The sequence below is a fragment of the Callorhinus ursinus genome, unplaced genomic scaffold (genome assembly GCF_003265705.2).
Source record: "Callorhinus ursinus isolate GAN/ISIS: 27379988/994484 unplaced genomic scaffold, GSC_fseal_2.0 scaffold18, whole genome shotgun sequence".
NCBI lineage: Eukaryota > Metazoa > Chordata > Mammalia > Carnivora > Otariidae > Callorhinus > Callorhinus ursinus.
In genome coordinates, this window is record NW_027397080.1 from 19,144,267 (window position 1) to 19,165,195 (window position 20,929).

General features: G+C 50.3%; 1 protein-coding gene and 1 pseudogene across 1 annotated transcript; both read left to right on the plus strand.

Moving 5' to 3' along the window:
- The window catches only part of LOC112811721 (cytochrome c pseudogene), a 47,509-nt pseudogene extending 43,951 nt beyond the window's left edge, over window positions 1-3,558 (plus strand).
- A 1,331-nt stretch (window positions 3,559-4,889) lies between these two features.
- Window positions 4,890-20,665, plus strand: IFNLR1 (interferon lambda receptor 1). Its single transcript, XM_025855971.2, has 6 exons — window positions 4,890-5,035; window positions 10,468-10,660; window positions 13,133-13,267; window positions 14,709-14,868; window positions 15,403-15,536; window positions 16,636-20,665. The coding sequence occupies exons 1-6, from the start codon at window positions 4,890-4,892 to the stop codon at window positions 17,398-17,400; spliced, it is 1,533 nt and encodes a 510-aa protein (XP_025711756.2). The 3' UTR covers window positions 17,401-20,665.
- The last annotated feature ends 264 nt before the right edge of the window (window positions 20,666-20,929 follow it).

The following is a 20,929-nucleotide window of genomic DNA, read 5'->3' on the forward strand; positions in this document are numbered from 1 at the left end:
CTGAGAAAGTGACATAGGAGCTGAGACTGGAAGCAGGATTAGGAGTTGGCTGGAAGAGTAGGGGGGGAGAAAAACCTGGGAAGGGCAAAGGCTGGGAGATGTGAGAGAGAGGGAGGGAGGGAAGGAGAGAGAGAAAGAGAAAAGGGGGGGGTAGGGAGGGAGGGAGAAAAGGAGAGAGAAAAAGAGAGAGAAAAAAACCAGCAGGACTGTCTGTGAGGCTGGAGTCTAGGGATTTTGGAACTTTTTGCTCTGTGTTAGGACTGGAATCCCTTGTGGAGAACTAGAGGAGAGGTTCAAAGCGGACATGGAGGCCATGTTGTAAACTTAGACTTTGTGTAAGAGATCTTGAGCCCCCAGCTGTGGACCATAAGCCCCACATTGCCACTTAGGGTTTGGGATATGCTTTGTTCTAAACGTGGAGAAGCTCTGTGAGAGTTCTTCCACCCTGAGGAAAAGCCGGCTTACATAGTCCCAGAAGAACCAATTGGGAGCATTTCTTCACAACTCTGTTCAGTGACCTCACACTGAAATGGACTATGGCAGAGGTATTCATGCCTCCACAAAAGCTACCAAGCAGGGCTTCCTCCCACCTGCCAAGCCCCGTTGTGAAACATTTCCCAACCTCCACCTTGCCACCACCCCTTCTACCTGATAATCTAATCCAAGGAGGAAGCCGACATCCCAGCGCTCATGAGAGTTTAATGCTGTGATCTTTGCAAATCAGAAAGTGATCAAGCTTGGGGAATTTTATTTTTGTCTGCCCTTAACCATCTGGAGGAGGAATAGCAGAAGTTCAAACCCACAGGCTTTGAGGACAGCCAGACCAAGGTCCAAATTCCAGCCCTGTGACTAATTAGCTGTGTGACCTTGGGTAAGCAATGGAACCTCCCAGAGTTTCATCCGTTCAAAGGGTTACTAACACCCACCTCATGGGGTTGTTGTGAGGATCAAATACTAAAATATACTTAAACTGTGGTACCTGCTGTGTAACAAGGATTCAAATAAATTTTAATGCTATCAAATGCTGTTTTTTTTTAAAGATTTTATTTATTTATTTGACAGAGAGAGACACAGCGAGAGAGGTAACACAAGCAGAGGCAGAGGGAGAGGGCGAAGCAGGCTTCTTGCCAAGCAGGGAGCCCGATGCGGGGCTTGATCCCAGGACCCTGGGACCATGACCTGAGCCGAAGGCAGACGCTTAATGACTGAGCCACCCAGGCGCCCCTCAAATGCTGTTTTTGATAAAGAGATCTCAATAGAAATATGCTCATTTTATTCCAGAATGGCCTCATTTTCAGTATTTGAGAGAGTGGAAAGAAACTGAAGCAGCACTTTGAGGACCTGTGTAGAGGCTAGGTTGTGGTCACTGGCTGAGATTTTCTGGCCCACAACCAAGATGACTTCTTTGAAGGTCAACGAGCCTGACCTTTGTGGTCTCAAAATGTCCTTTCACGTTGATACAGCAAGGCAACCAGACACACGATTTCCTAACCTGAGATTGGGGTGGGGGGTGTTACAGAACCTGGACTGGCTCCCCCAACGGAAGATCCAAGGGGCACTAGGAGATCTTGGAGGACAGGAGGTTTATTTAACTCTGCTGGGCTCAGAGGAAAGTGGTCTCCAAAGGTCTGAGCACGGAGCACAAACAAAGGGGGCAATTTATACACTTCTACTTCCACATACTTGGCACTTTTGGCACGTGCACGAAGCAGGGCAGGGAGAAGAGCCCGGACTGGTGCGCGCGGGAAGCAGAGCAGGGAGAAGAACCTGGAAGAGCCCCGGAGCAAGGACTGGGACTCTCCCGCTGGCTCGGCTGGCCATCTTAGGACACAGATTTTCCTTATCAGAGGGAACAGCGGAGAACAAGCATGTGGCAGATTTCGTCAAAAAGAACAGGTGCCAGATTCAGACAAGCCAAGTGGGGGGAACAGGTGGCAGATGAAAACATTTCCCCACCACCCTGTCCCCACTGCCAAGGTACTCCCAGTTCAGTGGGATTCTGGGCCTGAAAGAGCTGCAGTGGGTTGGATGAAGACAGAATCTCTGACTCAAAAGGAGATTCAAAGATACGTAGGGATCCTTTCATCTTCCTTGCCTTTGAGGTCCAAATATGGTCCCTGTGAGACCCTGTTAAGACGTGCCAATTGAGCCGAAGTCATGAGGCAAATCTCAGAACCATCCAGAAATTTCTGAATGTTTTCACCCAGGACCAAACTCAAGGCAACTTTTAGATCTACCAAGTTCTGTGAAAACGCATTCTCTCGACCAAGAACTGCTGGGCTACAAGTTGAGAGCCAGCATCTGCCACAGAGATGAGCCCAGGATTCTCTCTGCTCTGGGTCTACTCCTAGTTCGTGGGCATGGTCACAGCTGACCAACGGTTACCCCATCTGTCACTGATACCCAGAGAGTGGACAAAGCAGTTACCCAGAGTTGCTGTGGTCATGGAGTCTGGCCTGGGCCTGAACCCAGAATCCAGCACCTGCATCAGCTTTCTGGGCCTCAGAATGGCAGCATCCTCATCTGTAAAGAGGAGGCCATACCTCCTTGGAGAGTGGTGGAAAGAGAAAAAATAACATTTAATAAAGGAGAGCAATGATTGCTTTTAGAATCTTGTTGGAAAAGCAATACATATAAATTATTGAAAAACTTAGGAATCAAACATGAGCAGAAAGAAGAAATTTAAATATATATATATCTATATCTCATATATATGATATGTATCTCCTCACCACCCAGAAATTAACAACCACAAACATACTGGTATAGATCCTCGATCTGTTATCCATGCCTACGGACATACAGATTTTTTTTAATGGGGCCATATTTTGCTACTTGCTTTTCTCCTACTGAGTATGTTGCAAACATCCCCGAGTCATTACATATCCCTGGGCAACGTCCTTTTTAATGAGAGTAGACTATTCCGCGGTGAGGCTGTTTCCATTGCTTGGAAGTGATTACTCTTCAGGTGCCTGGTAACGCACCAAGGCTTTGGTGTCGGAGGCACCAACTTTCCCCAGAACGAGTCCGTTAGCTCTGGAGGCTGCCACTCCCCGGGTGAAGAATGTACAGAATAACAGGACGGACGCACCAGATTTTCAGAGAGATTAAAGTAGATAATGTGTGGGAAGTGCTTGGCTTAGTGTCTGGTACATAGACCACGCTCAAACACCGCCGATGCTGTCTGAGGCTGTGTTGTTAAACTGGCTCCGAACACTTCCCTTAGTCCTGTTTGAAAGTCCCATATTGGAATTCCAAACTGCGGTTATTGGTAATAAGCAGTTTTCCTTCCCTTCCCTCCCCCCATATACGGATTTACTGATTCCCGGCTCCACCCCCCTCCCACCCCCCCAGCGCCCGGGGTCGGGCCGGACAAAGCGCAGCGCAGGCCCTGAGGAGCCACCAGCGGTCTCGGAGCGGGGGTGGCGCGGGGAGCCGGCGGCCAGGCTCGCTCGCAGCCGGGGGAATGCCCCAGGGATAGCCCCCGCCGGGCCCCGCCCCGGGCCCGCGACTCGGCCTCCCATTGGCTGCCAGCCGCCGCAACCTGCGGGCCGCTGAGCCCGGAGGCTCGCGGAGGTGGCACCTGGCAGCGCGCGGCGGGCCGCGCTGGAGCCGGCCTGGCGGGGGTCGGGCGGTGGGTCTCCCTGCTGCTGTGCCTGCTGCAGTCCACTCGAGGTAAGCGCGGGGCTCGCGGGGCGGCCGGGAGCCGCGGGGGCGCCTACCCCGGGTAGCGGAGCTCCTGGAAGGAGGGCGGTGACCGCAACCTGCGCGCAGCCAGCCAAGCAGGTGCGATCGTCCCTGCCCAGCCACCACCGGTTGTCTTTTAAACTGGGACTTGGGACGAAAGAGACGAGAGTCTTTGAAATTCCTTTCCCGGACGAAACTGATCCAGTTTCCTAGGGCCAATGCAACTCCCGGTGAACAGGGAAAGACAGTGGCAGTTTAAAAAGCCCCTGCGCTGATTTATAAAGTCCTGCTTAAGGTTTCCTAAAGGCACTGTCCCCTGCATTAATATGACACTGGATCCTCGCTGTTAGGGGAAGTCCACTGAGACAGTGACGTCTGAGCAGAGATGTGAAGGAAGCAAAGGCGTGAGTCTGATAGAGATCCAGAGAAGGGGACCAGTCTAGGCAGAGGGAACAGCTCCTGAAAAGGGGTGGAAGTGGAGCGTGCCTGGCATGCTCTAGAAACAGCAGAAGGACCAGTGTGGCTGGAGAGCAGGGACCCCGGGGGAGAGCAGTGAGTGGGATTAGGTAGGTCTTGGTGGGGGGGGGGCAGATTATAAAGATTTTGGATTTAACCTTGAATGAAGTGAAAGCCATTAGAGGGTTTAAAGCAGAAGAGTGACTTGATCTGACTTCATTTTAGCCCTTGCTGCTATGTGGAGGATGGACTGAAGGGACAAGGTTGGAAGCAGGGAGACCAGTTGGGAGGCCTTTGGAATAATCCAAATTATCACAATATTCATTCATTCAACAAGTATTGTGCATCTACTCTGTGCCAGGGACCATGGCAGGCAAGCTCCGGGGACATGGCTAAGAAAAGAACTGAGCACCTGCTCCTGAGACCCTCAGGGCTGTTCCCTCCTGGAGTCCGGCAAATCCAGTAGATGGTAGATGGTTCCTGTTCGGAGGTGTTCCACGGAAACCCTCAGCTGTCAGATGGACCGCAGAGGCCTGGGGAGGGGAAGGGGCTGCGGTGCAGGCTATCGGTGGCCCAGCTGTGACTGGACTCCTGACTCTGGGTGCCCAGCCTACATCATGTCGCCTTTGCTTTAGCTACCCCAGATGACTCCTGGTTCTCAAACTCACCGGGCACCTGACAGCCCACCACACCGCTCTTCAGCTCCAAATGGCCCATGTCAAGACCAGCCAGGAGCTCCAGGCTTCATGACCTCTTTCTCTCCCACAGGGAAGCCCCATCTGGCCCCTCCCCAGAACGTGACGCTGCTCTCCCGGAACTTCAGCGTGTACCTGACGTGGCTCCCAGGGCCTGGCTACTCCCAGAATGTGACCTATTTTGTGGCCTATCAAAGGTAGAGGGGAGCCTCCGGTCTGGTGTTTGGGAGCCTGAGGAGGATGGCAGAGGCTGGAGGGGCTTGTCTGGGAGGGTGTGTGGTCAGCTTCCTGGTTCTCTGTGTCCCATGGGAGACAGCATGTGGCAGGTGTTTGGAGAGAGCGTTGTTAAAGATCCGGAGGTGGGAGTGGTGTTGATTAGGGGACAGTGCACAGGTGTTGGGTCTGCCGGGGCTCGGGAGGATCTTTGAGAAGAGTCAAACAGGGCTCGATTAGAGCTACAAGGGCCCAAGGGTGGAATTCTCCAGGGCCTGGATGAGGTGCTTGGAGTTGTTCCAGCTGACAAGGGAGGGCAGATGTATCTCCTGCAGGGCCTGTGGTAGGCGTCGCTAGAGGATCACCCTTTTCCCTCCGGAGCCTTGAGATCCTTCTCAACCCCGCAGTCCAGTCAGGACAGCCGTGACTAATCCAGAGAAATCTGAAAGTGGAAGCAGATTTGCCGATCTTTGCACCTAAATAGGAAGCACTTGAAGTTCTTTAGCAGGAGAGTAAGATGATAAAAGCAGATAGTCAAGAGGACTCATCTAGGATGGGTGAGGAGGAGGAAGCAGGAAGGGGAGGTAAGTGCCGAGTACGCAGGACCCACCTGTCCCAGGCTGAGTGCTAACGTCTTGCATGAATGTTTCACTTCTTCCTCCCTGTATACCCAGGCTGGCACTGCACTTCCCCCACTTATATTTATTTTTTATTTTTATTTTATTTGTTTATTTATTTGAGGGAGAGAGGGTGTGAGTAGGGGGAGGAGCAGAGGGAGCATGGAGCCCGACCCGGGACTCAACCCCATGACCCTGAGATCAGGACCTGAACCGAAATCAAGACTCGAACACTTAATGGACTGAGCCCTGCACTTCCCCCATTTTAGAGACAAGGAACCTGAGCTCAGAGAGGTGCTATGATTTGCCCAAGGAAACCAGGGATGGAGCCAGAAGAAAAACCCCAGTCTGTCTGACCCTGAAGCTTATGTGCTTCCTGTTCTTTCATGGTCCCTCCTTCTGTAGCATCCAGATGTGAGTGAGGGGGGCCTACCTTGGAAAAGGGCAGATTGCCAGAGAGCTTTCAAAAGAAAGAACTGTACAGAAATGTATCAGGAGGCAGGAAACACCTAACATGTACTGTGTGCTTGCTGTGTGTCAGGCACTGTGTCCACACATTAACTGTCCTTATTCTCACACAGCCCCGGGAGGAGGGGCGTGGTACCTGCCCCCTGCAGGGCAGAAGATGGAGGCACCCAGAGTATATTTTGCTCAAAGTCACATAGCTGGGAATAGTGGGGCGGGCTAGTGATTAGAGTTGAAAGTCCATCCTCCAGACCTTTATGATATTATATGTCTTTCTCTTTTATACTTTTTCAATATCTGTGAGGATTCTAAAATGATGATATTCTAATTGTATTATTTTTTTCACTTATTAGGTGGAATTATTTTACAAAGAGATGCTTCCTCTCTTGTGGTATTTGATATTCAGTGTACTATTCAGATAGGCAAAACAGGACAAATGCTTGATTTTTTTGTGCAAGTTTTCAAGATCATGAATTGGTTCCCTGTCATCTCCCAAAGGCAATTGATTTGATTTTTTTTTATTATCCTTATGAACTCAAGTACTTAAACACATCTGATGGTTTCAATCCATTGCAACTTGTCTACTCATTAAAGCTTGAATTGTCCCATCTTTGGCCAGCGAAAATCCTTTCAAGTTAGCTCCTGAGTCCTTTTAATTTGATGCTAGTAGTTTTGATTATTTTACTGCTGTTATACCAAGATGTTTCAGGCTCATTTGTACAATCCCTGACCTAAAACCTGAATCAGCCATTTCTCCATTTAGTAGAAAATGGTTTTAAAGAACACAGTGTGGCCAGCTGTGCTGATCACTACTTAGCTATTACTTTGATCTTTTCAGTTAAACAGGGTGAGACAGGTAGGTAGGTAGGTAGGTAGGTAGGGTAGGTAGGTAGGTAGGTAGAAAGATAATTCTAATCCCACCTCTGTTCCTGGCTTCTACTGAGATGGCTAATTAAGTCCATGAGTCCCATCCATGATCTCCTTATCAAATGATTTCCCAGCCACACCCTGACCCTTGGTGTTCCTTCTAGAACTTACTTTCTCCCTTTTTTGCCATAGGCATAGGCTGAGAATTTTCCAGTTCTGGTTCCTTTTTGCCTAACAGTGCTTTCTACATGCCTCTCTCCTCTCTCCTTTTACCGTAAGCAGTAAGGAGAAACCAGGTCACATCTTCAACATTTTGCCTAGACATCTCCTCAGCTACATATCCAAGTTCATCACTTTTAACTTCTAGTCCCCACAAAACACCAAAACACAATTCAGCCAAGTTCTTTGCCACTTTATAACAAGGATCACCTTTCCCCCAGTTTCCAGTAAGATATTCTTCCTTTGCATCCAAGCTCTTCCCAGAACCACCTTTGACTCCATATTCCTATCAACAGTCTCTTCAGGGCACTCTGGGTATTTCTAGCATGCACCCAAAAACTCTTCCCGCCTCTAGCCATTCCCCAGTTGCAAAGCCACTTTCACATCTTTAGCTATTTCTTACATTAGCACCCCATTTATGGTACCAAAATCTGTCTTAATCAGCCAGGGCCACCATGACAAAATACCGTAGCCTGGGGGCCTTAAACAACAGACATGTACTTCTCACACTTTCAGAGGCTGGAAGTCCAAGATCAAGGCATCAGCAGGTTTGCTTTCTCCTGAGGCCTCTCTCCTTGGCTTGCAGATGGTCACCTTCTCTCTCTGTCCTCACATGGCCTTTTCTCTGTGTGAGAGCATGCCTGGTATCCCTTTCTCTTCCTTAAAGAATGTAAGTCCCATTGGTTTAGGGCCCCACTCTTATGACCACATTTAATCCTCATTACCTATTGAAAGGCCCTATCTCCAAGGACCTATACAGTCATATGGGGGGTTAGGGCCTCAGCATTTGATTTTGGGGGGGGGGAAATTTAGTCCATAGTACCTAATAAACTGGATTTCATCACATTTAAAACTTTTACTCTTAAAAAAAAAAAAAAGTCTGAAGAAAATGAAAAAGCCAGCTACTGAGAAAAAAAATTCACAATATATACACTAGAAAAGGACTAGTATCCAAAACAGATAAAGAACTCCTGCATCTTAATAATAAGAGAACAGATCACCCGAAAAGACTTGAATAGTCACTTCACAAAGGAAGATATTTGAATGGCCAAAAAACACATAAAAAGATGTTCAATAGCCTTAGTCATCAGGGAAATGCAAATCAAAGCTACAGTGAAACACTACCACACACCAACTGGAATGGTTAAAATTAAAGGGACTGACAATACTAAGTGTTGTCAAACATGTGGAGTAACTAGAACTCTTGTGCATTGTTGGTGGGAATGTACGGTCACTCTGGAAATCAACTTGACAGTTTCTTGTCAAGTTTCACCTTCAGTTACCAAATCTCCCAGATTCTACTCCTAAAGCTTTTTAAGAGAAATGAAAATAAATGTCCATACAAAGACTTGTACATGAACATTCATACCGGTTTAATTCATAATAGCCCTGATACGGACTGAAACATACACCGGCATATTCATATGCTGAAATCCTAACCGCCCCCCCTCCACAAGAGTGTATTTGGAGATGGGGCCTTTCACGAGGTAATTAAGATTAAATATGGTCATAAGGGTGGGGCCCTAAACCAATAGGACTATGTGCTAGTATTTTTGTTAATATTTTGTTGATGGTTCATGTGTGGCTCAACTAGTTCAGTTCTGTTTATGTTCATTAGACCAACTTTGATAATTATGTTTTTCTTTTTTTCTATGTTTTCTATATTTGCTAATTATTTTTCTTTGTTCAATCATCAATTACTAAGTGAGGTGTATTAAAAATTTCTCGTTATGACTGTGGATTTTCTGTTTCTTCCTGTAGTTTTATTGTTAATGTTAACATACCGTACCTCTACCAAAAAACAAAACAGAGGAGTTCTTTCCAAAAATCTGTTCTCTCCCTATGCCCATCTCAGCCTCCTCCATTCACGTATCGCTTGGTCCCAAACCCAGGAGTAACCGTGGATTGTTTCCCTCTCCTCATGTTTCACATCCAGTCCTTGAGCAGGTCCTATCTGCTTTTACCTCCAAAATATATCCCCAGTCCCGCCCCTTCACGTCATCCTCACCTCTGTTCTCCCTTAGACGACTGCTGCAGCCTCCCAGCTGGTTTATCTGAGTGATCCTTTATTTTTTTCTGGAAGATTTATTTATTTATTTGAGAGAGAGAGAGAGAGAGAACACATGTGTGCAAGAGCCAGTGGGGGAGGGGCAGAGGGGGAGGGAGAGGAAGAGAATCTCAGGCAGACTCCCCACTAAGCACAGAGCCCAACATGGGGCTTGATCTCACGACCCTGAGATTGTGACCTGAGCCAAAACCAAGAGCCGGATGTTCAACCAACTGAGCTACCCAGGCACCCCGCGAGTGATCTTTTAAAAACAGAAATTAGGTCACCTCAGTCCCCCTATTCAGAACCTTCCAGGGGCTTCCTAGCACACTTGGAATAAAATCCAAGCTCCTTACCAGGATGCGGAGGCCCCACCTACTGTGCCCACCCACTCCTCTGCCCACCTCTCCAGACTGTCCACACCTCTCCCTCCCTTGTCCACTAGTCTGCCGCCAAGCTGGCCATCTTGCTCTCTTCTGGACAGGTCAAGCTCCTTCCCACTGCAGGCTTCTGCTTTTGCCATCCCTTCCCCCAAGCCTACGTCTGGCTCCCTTGCCATCGAGGCCTCAATACTACCTTCCCGGCCTTTCCGGAGCCACCTTTGGCAAGCAGTCCTCCCACATTCCTCATTACCGCTGCCCTTACCCACTCCCAGGTTTACCTCACTGTTGGGACGATTGGCTTTCTCCCCCTCCCACCAGAACGTAAGTTCCCGAGGGCAGGACCTGTCAGGCGCTGCCAGGTCCCCAGGGATACTGCCCAGTGTGCAAGTCCCTTCTTTGGACCCCGGTGTTGTCCGAAGGTTGGCATCACAGACCTGCGTCTCCCCTCTGACAGCCACACAGCATCCAGCATGATGCCTGGCATTCAGCAGGGGGCCTGAAAGGCCTGAATGAAGAATGTGGGAACTGGTTGCTAGCACTCACAATAGCAGCCACCACGTGGCCCTGGGGAGGCAGGAAGATGAGGAGGCTGACTTCCTGAGGCCCCAGAGCTAGTGAAGGACAGAGCCAGGATCCCACCACCTGCTTCTCTCCAGAGTCTGAGCTCCTAACTAGACTCTCCAGAGTCTGAGCTACGGTAGGACAGACGGATGAGCGGACATTCGGGCAGATGGAGGGACAAGGGAGGATGTGTCTGCTAAGCTCCCTTGCCCCAGAGGCAGAGTCCACAGCCCAGGCTCCCCTGTCTCCTCCCTCAGTGCTGCGACCCCCAGACGGTGGCGAAAAGTGAAGAAGTGTGCAGGAACCAAAGAGCTGGCATGTTCTTTGATGTGCCTGGAGAAACAAGACCTGTACAACAAGTTCAAGGGGCGTGTATGGGCGGTTTCTCCCAGTGCCAGGTCCCCCTCGGTGGAGTCCAAGTACCTGGATTACCTTTTTGAAGGTAAGTCTGTGGCTAAGGGACCTGGTGGGAGACTCCCTGTCCAGGAACTTGGCTAAGTGGCACTGCTGTCCCGGCCACACTGCTGTCTTCCACCTCCCCAAAGCGGAGGACAGCCGCATGTAGCCTGGCTCCGTGGCAGGGGGTTAGGGGACTTCTGCCAGCACCAGCAATTCCGTTTGCACTCCTCCTAATGATGTTCTTTATCTTCTAGCGAACACAACCTTAGTCGTGAACTACACGAGGCATTTTATGTACTTACTCCTATTTTTATGTTCAAATTCTCTTTAAGAAACAATTTTGGGGGGCACCTGGGTGGCTCAGTCAGTTAAGCGTTAGGCTCGGGTCATGATCTCAGGGTCCTGGGATCAAGCCCCACGTCAGGCTTCCTGCTCAGTGGGGAGCCTCCTTCTCCCTCTCCCTCTGCCCCTTGTCACCTCCCCCCAACTTGTGCTCTCTCTCTCAAATGAATAAACAAAATCTTTAAAAAAAAAAAAAGAATTTTTTTAAATTCCAGTTTCAAAAGTAACTTCTGTACACTGTAGAAATTGGGGCAGGGGAGAGAAGGAGAGAAAAATAGAGAGGAAAGCATCCGCCATGTGTCCCACATTCAGAAATCACCAGTGTTAACACTGAGCCAGGAGAGCACTCTTCTTTTCCCACTATAGTTTATTTCTTTTTTTTTTTTAAAGATTTTTTATTTATTTATTTGAGAGAGAGAGAGAATGAGAGATAGAGAGCATGAGAGGGAAGAGGGTCAGAGGGAGAAGCAGACTCCCTGCTGAGCAGGGATCCCGATGCGGGACTCGATCCTGGGACTCCAGGATCATGACCTGAGCCGAAGGCAGTCGCTTAACGACCTGAGCCACCCAGGCGCCCCCCACTATATTTTATTTCTAATCCTAACGACACACCTGTGGGGTTCATTTTCATTAACCCATTTTTTTTTTTAATGAAGTGGGATTCACAAAAGTTAAGGAACTTGCCAGGATACACAGCTAATAAGGGGTGGAAATGGAAGGAGAATCTGGATCTTTCTAACCTTGGTCATGGTACTAGACCAGACCAGGAGTGAGGTGGGGTGGTAAGAAGGAAAAGATAAATACTCCAACAACAGCCTCGCGGAGCTGAGATCTGTAACTTGCTACCCAGTCTTCTCAAAATATGTGAGAGCAGAATAAGGCTTGGAGAGAGAGGTGGAAGGGCCTGAATGAAATTGTCCAGGGAGGATAGTAGGAAGGAAGGAGAGCTGACCTGGGTAGGAGAAGCTGGCTGGGTGGATAAGAAAGGGAGAAAGATGGATGGGTAAAAAGAAAGGCAGTACGGAGGGGGTGCAGGAGGTTACGGTGGAGGAGGGAATGGAAGAAGGCTATGTGGAAAGACACGTGTGTTGCTGGGAAGATGGAGGACAGGAAGCAAAGGCAGATGGGTGGATCCATGGGTAGATAGAAGGCAGGGAGGAGGGAAGAGATGGAAGGACAGGAGGAAAGGGGAGGGAAAGGAGGAAGGAAGAGAGGAAGCGAGGACAAGAAGATACGATGTATGGAGCGTAAAGAAGAATGGATGGGTGAGGAGGAAGGGGGGTAGGGAAGTAGGGGGTTGGCTAGCCTAAAGACAAGAAGACAGTCTAAAGGAACAGGAAGAAAGGAAGGAGTGTTGGTTGGAAAGAAAGGAAGGATGGGCAGGCAGGCAGCCAGGCAGGCAAGCTGGAAGAGCGAAGGATGAACCAATAGTTGGGGGAACAGGGGGAAGAGATTAGGATAGAAGGAAAGTTGCAGCCAGGAGGTTACTTTGTCATTACTATTAATTTTGTGTTTGCCTCCTCCTCCCTGAAGCTCTCCTCGCTCTCCCGCAGCACACCCCAAGCCAGAATGAGCCTTCCTGCCTTTTGCCACCCTCGGCTGGGGCCCTGCTCATTTGCTTTCTTGAGTTTTGGTAGTTTGCATATTTCATTGCCCCTTAATTTCCTCCAGCTCCCGGAGGTCAAGATCCCCGTTCCCTCCAGCTGCCTGCTCAGGGCTTAATATGTTATCAGTGGCCCCTGGACTCTGTCCTACAGAACTGGGAAATAATGCGTGCGTGTTGTTTTAAGCCACCCTGTTTGTGGGGCTACGTCAGCAGCCGTAGGAGGCTGATACAAGTGGGCAGGATTCTGACAGTGGTACGTGAGGGCACCCAGGTGCAAGGGGCAGCAGGAGGAAAGACAGGTGAGCTGTGAGCCTGGCCTGTTCATTTCACCTCTCTAAGCCTCAGTTTGCCCTTCTGGATGATGAGAATAGTGGTATCTCTCCCCCAGGGTCACTGCAGAGCTGAAATAAAATGGCTTTAAGGCTCTTGATGCATAGTAGGTGCTTTACAAACACTAGAGCCACTTTCCCCTTCCAGGAGTGTTCTCTGGGCTGCGGGGGTGGGGGGTGGTGTGTAGCAGGGGGCAGGGGGATGGAGGCTGACAGGTCCTGTTCTGGTTCTGCCAGTGGAGCCAGCCCCCCCCCGTCCTGGTAGTCACTTGGACAGAGGAGATCCTGAGCATCAATGCCACCTACCAGCTGCCTCACTGCATGCCCCCACCGGATCTGAAGTATGAGGTGGATTTCTGGAAGGAAGGAATCGGGAACAAGGTAAGAAGCCCCTTTCCTGCCCCCAGGCTGGACCTCCCTCCCCATTGCCCCACCAAACCCCCCCACCGCCTCCTTCCTGCACACCTCCTCCAGGAAGCCCACCCCACATACCTCTCACTCCTGGCAGTCACCCCCTGACTCTGTACAGTACAATTGGCCTGTGGCCCACGCCTGCCCTTCTCCACCTAAGAAGCCAGTATGGGACGTCCTGCCCCTGCACATTATAAGTGGTAACAGCACACCTGTTTTCTACCCAATATATATTTTTTAAATTATGAAACCCTTTTGGTCCAATGAAATCTGATTGAAGTATGATAGGCTGTAGGAGGCTCGCTTGCCAAGCCACTGGATTCATTACCAAAAAAATCAGAAAGCACAGATACGTTCTAGGAAGGAAACTAAAAGTGCGCAGAGACTACCACAAATATGCAGTTTCGGACTTGTTTCTCGTGTCTGCACGCGTGTGTGTCTGTACACATTGATCGACGGCGGGGCTTGGCAGACGTTTTCTGGAAAGGGTCAGATAGCAGATATTTTCTTACTTCGAGGGTCAGGCGGCCTGTCCAGCTAGCGGACTCTGCCGCTAACCCACAAAAGCGGCTACAGACAATGGGGCGATACACAGGCATGGCCGTGTTCCAGGGAATTTTTTTTGCTGTGTGCAAAAAAAAAAGGCAGCAGGCCAGATTTGACCCATGGGCTGTAGTTTACTGACCCCTGTTCTTATTCCCTCTTTCTTTCACTGAACCCACCAACATCCACACTCCTGACCACCTGCATACGTACTCTGGACCCTAGATCTTCTTCTGACATAGTCCCTGCCTCCCAGAGCATCACAAACATCCTAGACCAGTGCTGTGCCACACGTGTAATTTTAAGTGTTCCTCACCAAATTACGTAAAAGAAACAAGTTCATTTCATTTTAATAATCTATTTTATTTCATCCAATAAAACGTTATCATTTCAACATGTAAATAATATAAAAGTTCCTGGCATGTTTGGCATTCTTTTTTCACGTCGTCTTTGGAAGCCAGTGTGCATTTTGTACTCAGAACCCATCTCAGTTTGGACCAGTGGCTGCTGCACTGGGCGGACCAGCCCTAGAGTTTTCTGGGTCCATAAGGACTGAATGATGCTCTCTACTCCCAGATACATTGGGAGGCCCTGAGGGCAGAAAGCCTGAGGAATCTGCCCTTCAAAATGGGGACCCGCAGGCCCTGGGGGGTGCACACGAGGGTGACCCTGGGTGGCAGGGCTGCTCTTGAGTGTGCACCGTCTCTACTTCAAGACTCAGCGGGGAAGACACCAGCTGATGGTGCTCCCCAATGCTGAAACTGTAACGCGGGCAAAGAAGACGCGGGGGTCACTGGAGTATCCTCCCAGCCCCACCCTGTCCTGTCCCCACAGCGGGTCTGCCCCCCTCTGCTGTCTCTCCAAACAGACGCGATTTCCGGTCACTCCCCGCGGCCAGCCAGTCCACATCCCCCTGCAGCCAGCCACCAGCGGACACCATTGCCTCAGTGCCAGAACCATCTATACCTTTGGTGATCCTAAATACAGCGACTTCTCCAAGCCTACCTGCTTCTTCCTGGAGGCCCCAGGTGAGTGCCAAGTGATACAGAGGTGAGGACATTCCCCCACCCCCACCCGGCACATATTTTCTCCATCCTATGACGGTTAAGGGCATGAGTCTAGAGATAGACTCCCCTCGATTAAAATCACACTCACTGTGTGTCTTTGGGTAGCTTACATCACCTCTCTGAATCTTGGTTTCCATAGTCTGTAGGATGGGTTTACTCTTAGGAGCATTACATGGGATAATGCATGTGAAACCTGCAGCACATATACAGTTATAGGTGGGAGCCATGGTCATTGTTTCTGTTCTTCTTCTTCCTTTTTTTTTTTTTTTTGATTTTTTTTTTTTTTTTTAGAGAGAGAGAGAGTGCACACAAGCTCGGGGGGGGGGAAGGGAGGGAGGACAGACGGAGGGAATCTTTTAAGCAGACTCCCCGCTGAGCACAATCCCATGACCCTGAAATGATCATGACCTGAGCCAAAACCAAGAGTCAGACACTCAACCAACCAAGCCACCCAGGCACCCCATGTTTCTGTAGTTCTTATTTTTCATTACTTAGGAGCCAGCTGGGCATTCCTGGTGCTGCTACCACTTCTGCTTCCCCTGCTGTTGGTCATTACCATAGGCTATGTGATCTGGAAGCGCTTCAGAGAGAACCCCTGGTTTCAGCGAGCAAAGATGCCGTGGGCCCTGGTATGGCAAGTCTGGGTGTGTGCAACAGAGGGGGAAGGTTGTTGAAGAATAAGGAAATGGGGCTGAACTTAAAGACATGAGTCAGATAGAGTGCCAACATAGTCCAGACTGCAAACATCTCCTATCTTCATGTCTAAATTTCCACCATTAGTAATTCATTCCTTTGGCACCAAATTCAAATGGCAAATATACCTGGGAGGGAGAAGTGCTATAAGTCCCCATAGTGAAATAACTTCATCTCTGCTATGGATTTGTCAGGTGCCAAGAGCAGAGACCCCAGCCTTGGGACTCAGGAGGGGTACCCAGAAAGGGGAGGGGGAGAGGGTGGTGCCAAAAGGGGAAATCTTAGAAGGATCCCAACACTTAGTTCACAGTTTAACCGAGGGTGAGTCTTGCCCAGGCTGACCCCAGAATCTCCTCACTTGTCTGCTGGCTCACTCCCTTAGAAGCTGGGACAGGGGGAAGTCTAGAGAGATCAGATGGGTCCGACTTCTTCGAATGAGGGCCTGGCGAGGGTGGCTAGGCCATAGGTGCGGCTCAGTGGGCCCTCGGCTCAGAGGATGGATTCTGAGTGTCTGCCATGCAGGAGTGTTTTTAACGTCTCTCGCTCTGGGACCCGCAAGGAAATCCCAGCTGAACTACAAGCTCTGTGTTAGACATTTCTGTGCTCTGCCGCACCCCTCCACCTGCTCTTTACATGGAGAGTCACCACTCAACTTCCAGCAGCCAACACCTGCTGCGGGGTGGGGGGGGGGCGGTCGGGGGGACTTCCTCTGGCCTCTGGTGTCCACTGCGCCTGTGCATGTGGCCGGCCAGGGAACTGGCCTTGCTCTCACCCTTGCCAGCCCTCACCTGACGGTGCCCTGAGGTGCGTAGTCTGCACTGGCTCCCAGCTGCTCTACGGGTAACTTGCCCGATGACAGCCTCTCTTGGTGGCTCTCCCCAGCCCCACTAAATTTTCCCTTACTGGAGTTTCCTGGGATCACTTCCCCTACAGAACTACTTACACTTGACTCCTTGTCTTGGGGTCTGTTGTCAGGGGAACCCATCCTTCAGGAAAGCCTGAATTTTCTGTTCTTTTCTCCCCTTCCCAAATCAGGACTTTTCTGGGTACAGATACCCCATGGCAACCTTTCAGCCCAGTGGCCCTGAGTCCCTGGATACCTTGACCCTCTGTCCCCAAAAGGAACTGACCAGAAGGGTCAGGCCGAGCCCTGGAGTCAGGACCCCAGCCACCGTCCAGGCAAGATCAGAGAAGAACAGTGCTGAGGAGGAGGAAGACACAGACGACAATGTCAGCTTTCAGCCCTACCTTGAGCCACCCCTCTTCCCAGGGCAGGAGCACCAGATCCCGGGGTGCTCTGAGGCAGGTGGCACCTGGAGTCCTCCTGTCCAGGTCGAAGACTCCTCTGCTGCAGATGCTTCGGACAGAAGCTGGGCCAGCACGGGAGGCTCCTCCTCCTGGGATGAGCCTGGGTCCTCTTGCTATTTGGCCAAGAAGAAGCCAGGCCAAGGGCCAGTGGGGGACAGGTGTCAGGAGCCTCTCCCACTGCTCGAATTCTCCAAGGACTTGAGTTTCCTGGACAATCCCCTGAAAGATGACCTCTCCTCCTGGGCCAGCTGGGGCTCCTCATCACCAAGGCTGAATCTGGTCCCTGGGGAGCCCCCAGTTTCTCTTCACACACTGACCTTTTGCTGGGACAGCAGCCCTGAAGAAGAAGAAGAGGAGGAGGAAGAAGAAAGTGAAGGGGAAGGAGGGAGGGAATCAGAAATTGAGGATGATAGTCCTGGCAATTGGGGGGCTGGGAGCCCATGGAAGACTGAGGTCAGAGGTGGGACACTGGGGCATTACATGGCCAGGTGAGCTGTTCCCCAGCTTCTCTCCAAGTCTGGTGCCACTGAGCTTGCCTAGGACCCGAGATGCCACCGAGACTTGAGAGCCTGGGAGCATCACCACTGAGGCCATGGAGGGTTCTTGCAGCATTTCGGAAACCCCAGGGTTGGTGTCAATTAGCTTGAGCAGTAAGAAGCCACCCCATCCTTTTTGACTCACCGACTTTGGGCTGAGCTCCAAGAGAAGTGGAGACAAGAATGGGCCGAGGTCAGAGGTTGATTGGGTGTCGCATCACCTCACCGGCTTTGGGGTGACAGGCCAGTTAGAAAAATCATCCCTGAACAACCTGAAACAGGTGAAGTCAGGTCACAGTGGACACCAAGGGCTAACACCACAAGGGGCCATCTGGATCTGGAGGGAGGGAATTTGGAGCACATCTTTATCAGTGTCATGCCTTTCTCTGGCACCTCCTGAGCGCCCCCACCCCCAGGTCTCAGCCTCCTGGTTCATGAGTCCTCTACGGTGGGCCCCAGTGAAGAAAAATCTAGTAAGCCAGGGATGTTGGAGAGGAAGGGAAAGGGTAGTCATTATTCAAATTCCAGCCTCTGACTCAGGGAATTATGCAGCTTTTATGATCAGATGACCCGGGTTCAATTCCCAGCTCTGCCACTTACCAGTCATGTGACTTTGGGTAAGCCACCTTCCTTCACTGTACCCAGGCTTTCTTACCTGCAGCTGACAGTCCCAAGAGAGGGACGTGTAGTATGGTGGCTGTCACATCACCGGTACCCTCTGCACGGTGGCTGGTAGGATTCTCCATCCTCCCAGGCTCTGAGAGAACTGCCGGGCGTCTCCCACCTGTGACCCCTAAACTCTGAGCCACTAGCGTTCACCTTTCAGCTGGTCTCACTTCTCATCTACCTCCCGCCTTCTACCTTCACTTCCTCCCTCCTCCTGGTCAGGAAACTGCACTCTCGGAAAGCCAGAGCCCAGCCAAGAGGGACCCTGACCCCTCTCCCCTCTCCCAGAAAAGAAGGAACCAAATGATCCACCTTCTAGGGGTCTGATTTGTTGGGGTTGGGGTCACAACCCGGCAGAGAACTAGACCCGTGCGCCTGTGATCCCTGTTTTAGACAGCACTTTAGACTCTGGTTATAAAGAAGTCCCATTTTCCCTTCTAGTTGTGAGAATCCAGCACCTTCTGGCAGCGGGTTATGTTAAAAGGTGTGGGAGAAGCAGTAAAGTGTCCCCCAAACTGAGAGGGCACTTTGAAGCCGGGAAATGAAGCAGGCCACTGCATACAGTTTTCACAGAGTTTTATTCAGGGTAACTCACCGACGGGGCGCTTGGGCAGAGGGTGTTCTGTGCAGAGGCATAGTTACTCTCTGGGAAATCCAGGCCTCAGTCCACAGCCGTGATAGAGCGAGGGGACGCTCAGAAGGGCATTGTGGAGAGATCAGAGGGTTCGCACACACTTCAGAGGGCTGGAGTGCTCCTCTTTGACCGCTAACCTTTCATCAGACCCTGTGGTACCACCTGTGCATCAGGAAGGGGAAAGACTATGTTGTCTCTAACAGGTTCATGGGAGGCCAAAACAAGCCTCCCCCGCCATCCCAGCCCTGGTGGGCATTTCTAAGGTATGTATATGAATCTCCAAGGGCCTAGAACACATAGCCTCAAGAGAGGTCATGGAGAGATCATGAACAAGATGGAGGGCCAAAGATGGAGTCAAGTATGGTCAGCACTCCTACGAGGTGACGATCCTTACCTGGGGGCTGGTGATGGGTGTTCTCAAACCACTGTCTTATTAACCCGTACCCACTGGCATATGGACGAGCAGAGCTGAGTTTTTACCCACAGGGACCCAGATTTTTGCCATTTTGTGACTGGGATCTGAACCATCGTGGTTCTGTGACCTAGGCCCTGCCATTTAACTGCCAGGACTTAGATGTCTCCATTTGTGAAGAAAGCATCTTTGTAACCACTTTACCCACAGAGCTGTGCTGGTTTAAAGGCAACATGAAGGTTTACCATTAAATGAAAGATCTGGAAAAGGGCATCTGCTCCAGGGGTTCTCAAGCCATGTTGAGACCGTTCTCAAGTGGTCTTGGGTTTCATGGGAGGAGTTTCAATTGCAGGGGGACCCATGGTCCACAGGACCTCCAACTTCCACCAGAGCGGCCTCCCTGCGCCCTGGCGCACCCCCATGGCCTTCCGTGTGAGGCTGTGCTTAGGGAGCTCCACTGCTCAAGAAGTTAGCAAACCACTTTTTTTTTTTTTTTTAGATTTTATTTATTTATTTGAGAGATCGAGAGAGAGAGCACAAGTGAGGTGAAGGGCACAGAGGGAGAAGCAGACTCCCCGCTGAGCAGGGAGCCCGATGTGGGACTCGATGCCGGGATCCTGAGACCATGACCTGAGCTGAAGTCAGATGAATACCTGTCTTCTGTTTCAAACAAAGAAATGTCAATCCACTATGTATGTCCCTACCGGTGAGATATTTGATCTCTGGCCAGCTGGGCCAACCGCTGTGCCCTTGGCCTTGTCAACAAAGTGCCAGGATCTCAGCAAGTATTTCCAGGAGCACAAAGCTGGCAAGACGCCTTCACCACTGCTGGGACTCAAACGTCCATGCACACACACACACACACACGCGCGCGCGTGCGTGTGAATGTGCAGGAGCTGAGGCTTGTCCGCATCCCTAAGCATGCTGAGGTTCTTCCTGGAACCCAGCTGAGCTGCTTCGTGGAAGTAATTTCGAAAAACTAAAAGCTGTCATCACTATTGTCTTAGGCCTCTGTGAAGGAACCACATTATCTCTTTTCTTAAACCTTGTTATTTAAGAAAAAACAAAACAACTTTTTTTAAGCATTTCTTTCAAAGTTTCATTTCTGAGAGAGGCTGAGCTTTTTAGTAATTCTCAGTGCCAGCTCTTTTATCCTTAAGTCATTAACAAAAAGCCATGGGCAGCATTGGGAAAGAACGTGATATTCAGTATCATAATTTGTCAGGTGTGCTCAGCACTCAACTGTTTGCAGAGCCCTCTCCTGCGCACAGTGGCCAGCTGGGAGGTGCATAGCCTGAGCTCGGGGGCCACCTGGAAGGATGGATGGGTGATGCCCTAAGCGAAAGCAACATTATGATTCTTTAGCACACTGAGATTATGCATTGTTCTTAGGTATTTGTATTCGTGTCTAATTTTGTTCTATGTTGACAACCTATTTAAATAATTTCCTAATGGTCTTAGATATTTACCCTAAATTGTTCTAAATAAAAAGCTCTATTTTTAGAGAAAACAGCAGGATTATATGATGTGTGTGCTCTTGTTTCTCAAAAGCTCCTCCCCATTCATCTAGCTCTTAGACCACAAGGGTCTTGGGTTGGGTCCCCAGCAGCAGACCCAAAGACTGGGATTTTTGGGGGTATAAAGCAGCGCTGTGTTTCCAGAAAGCACCAATAGGGGAGTGGGAAGCCAGGCAGGGAGGGAAGGCAAACTGTCCAGGTACAGAATCAAACATATCACTGCTCTGGGCAACTGGGGCTCAGTCCCCCTGGAGGG

Bases quoted from the DNA above. Each gene is read 5' to 3' on its own strand.
- IFNLR1 (XM_025855971.2), top strand. From the start codon at position 4,890: ATGACCTCTTTCTCTCCCACAGGGAAGCCCCATCTGGCCCCTCCCCAG. The intron at 5,036-10,467 runs GTAGAGGGGAGC...CTCCTCCCTCAG, and splicing joins TATTTTGTGGCCTATCAAAG to TGCTGCGACCCCCAGACGGT. The intron at 10,661-13,132 runs GTGGCTAAGGGA...CAGTGGAGCCAG, and splicing joins ACCTTTTTGAAGGTAAGTCT to CCCCCCCCCGTCCTGGTAGT.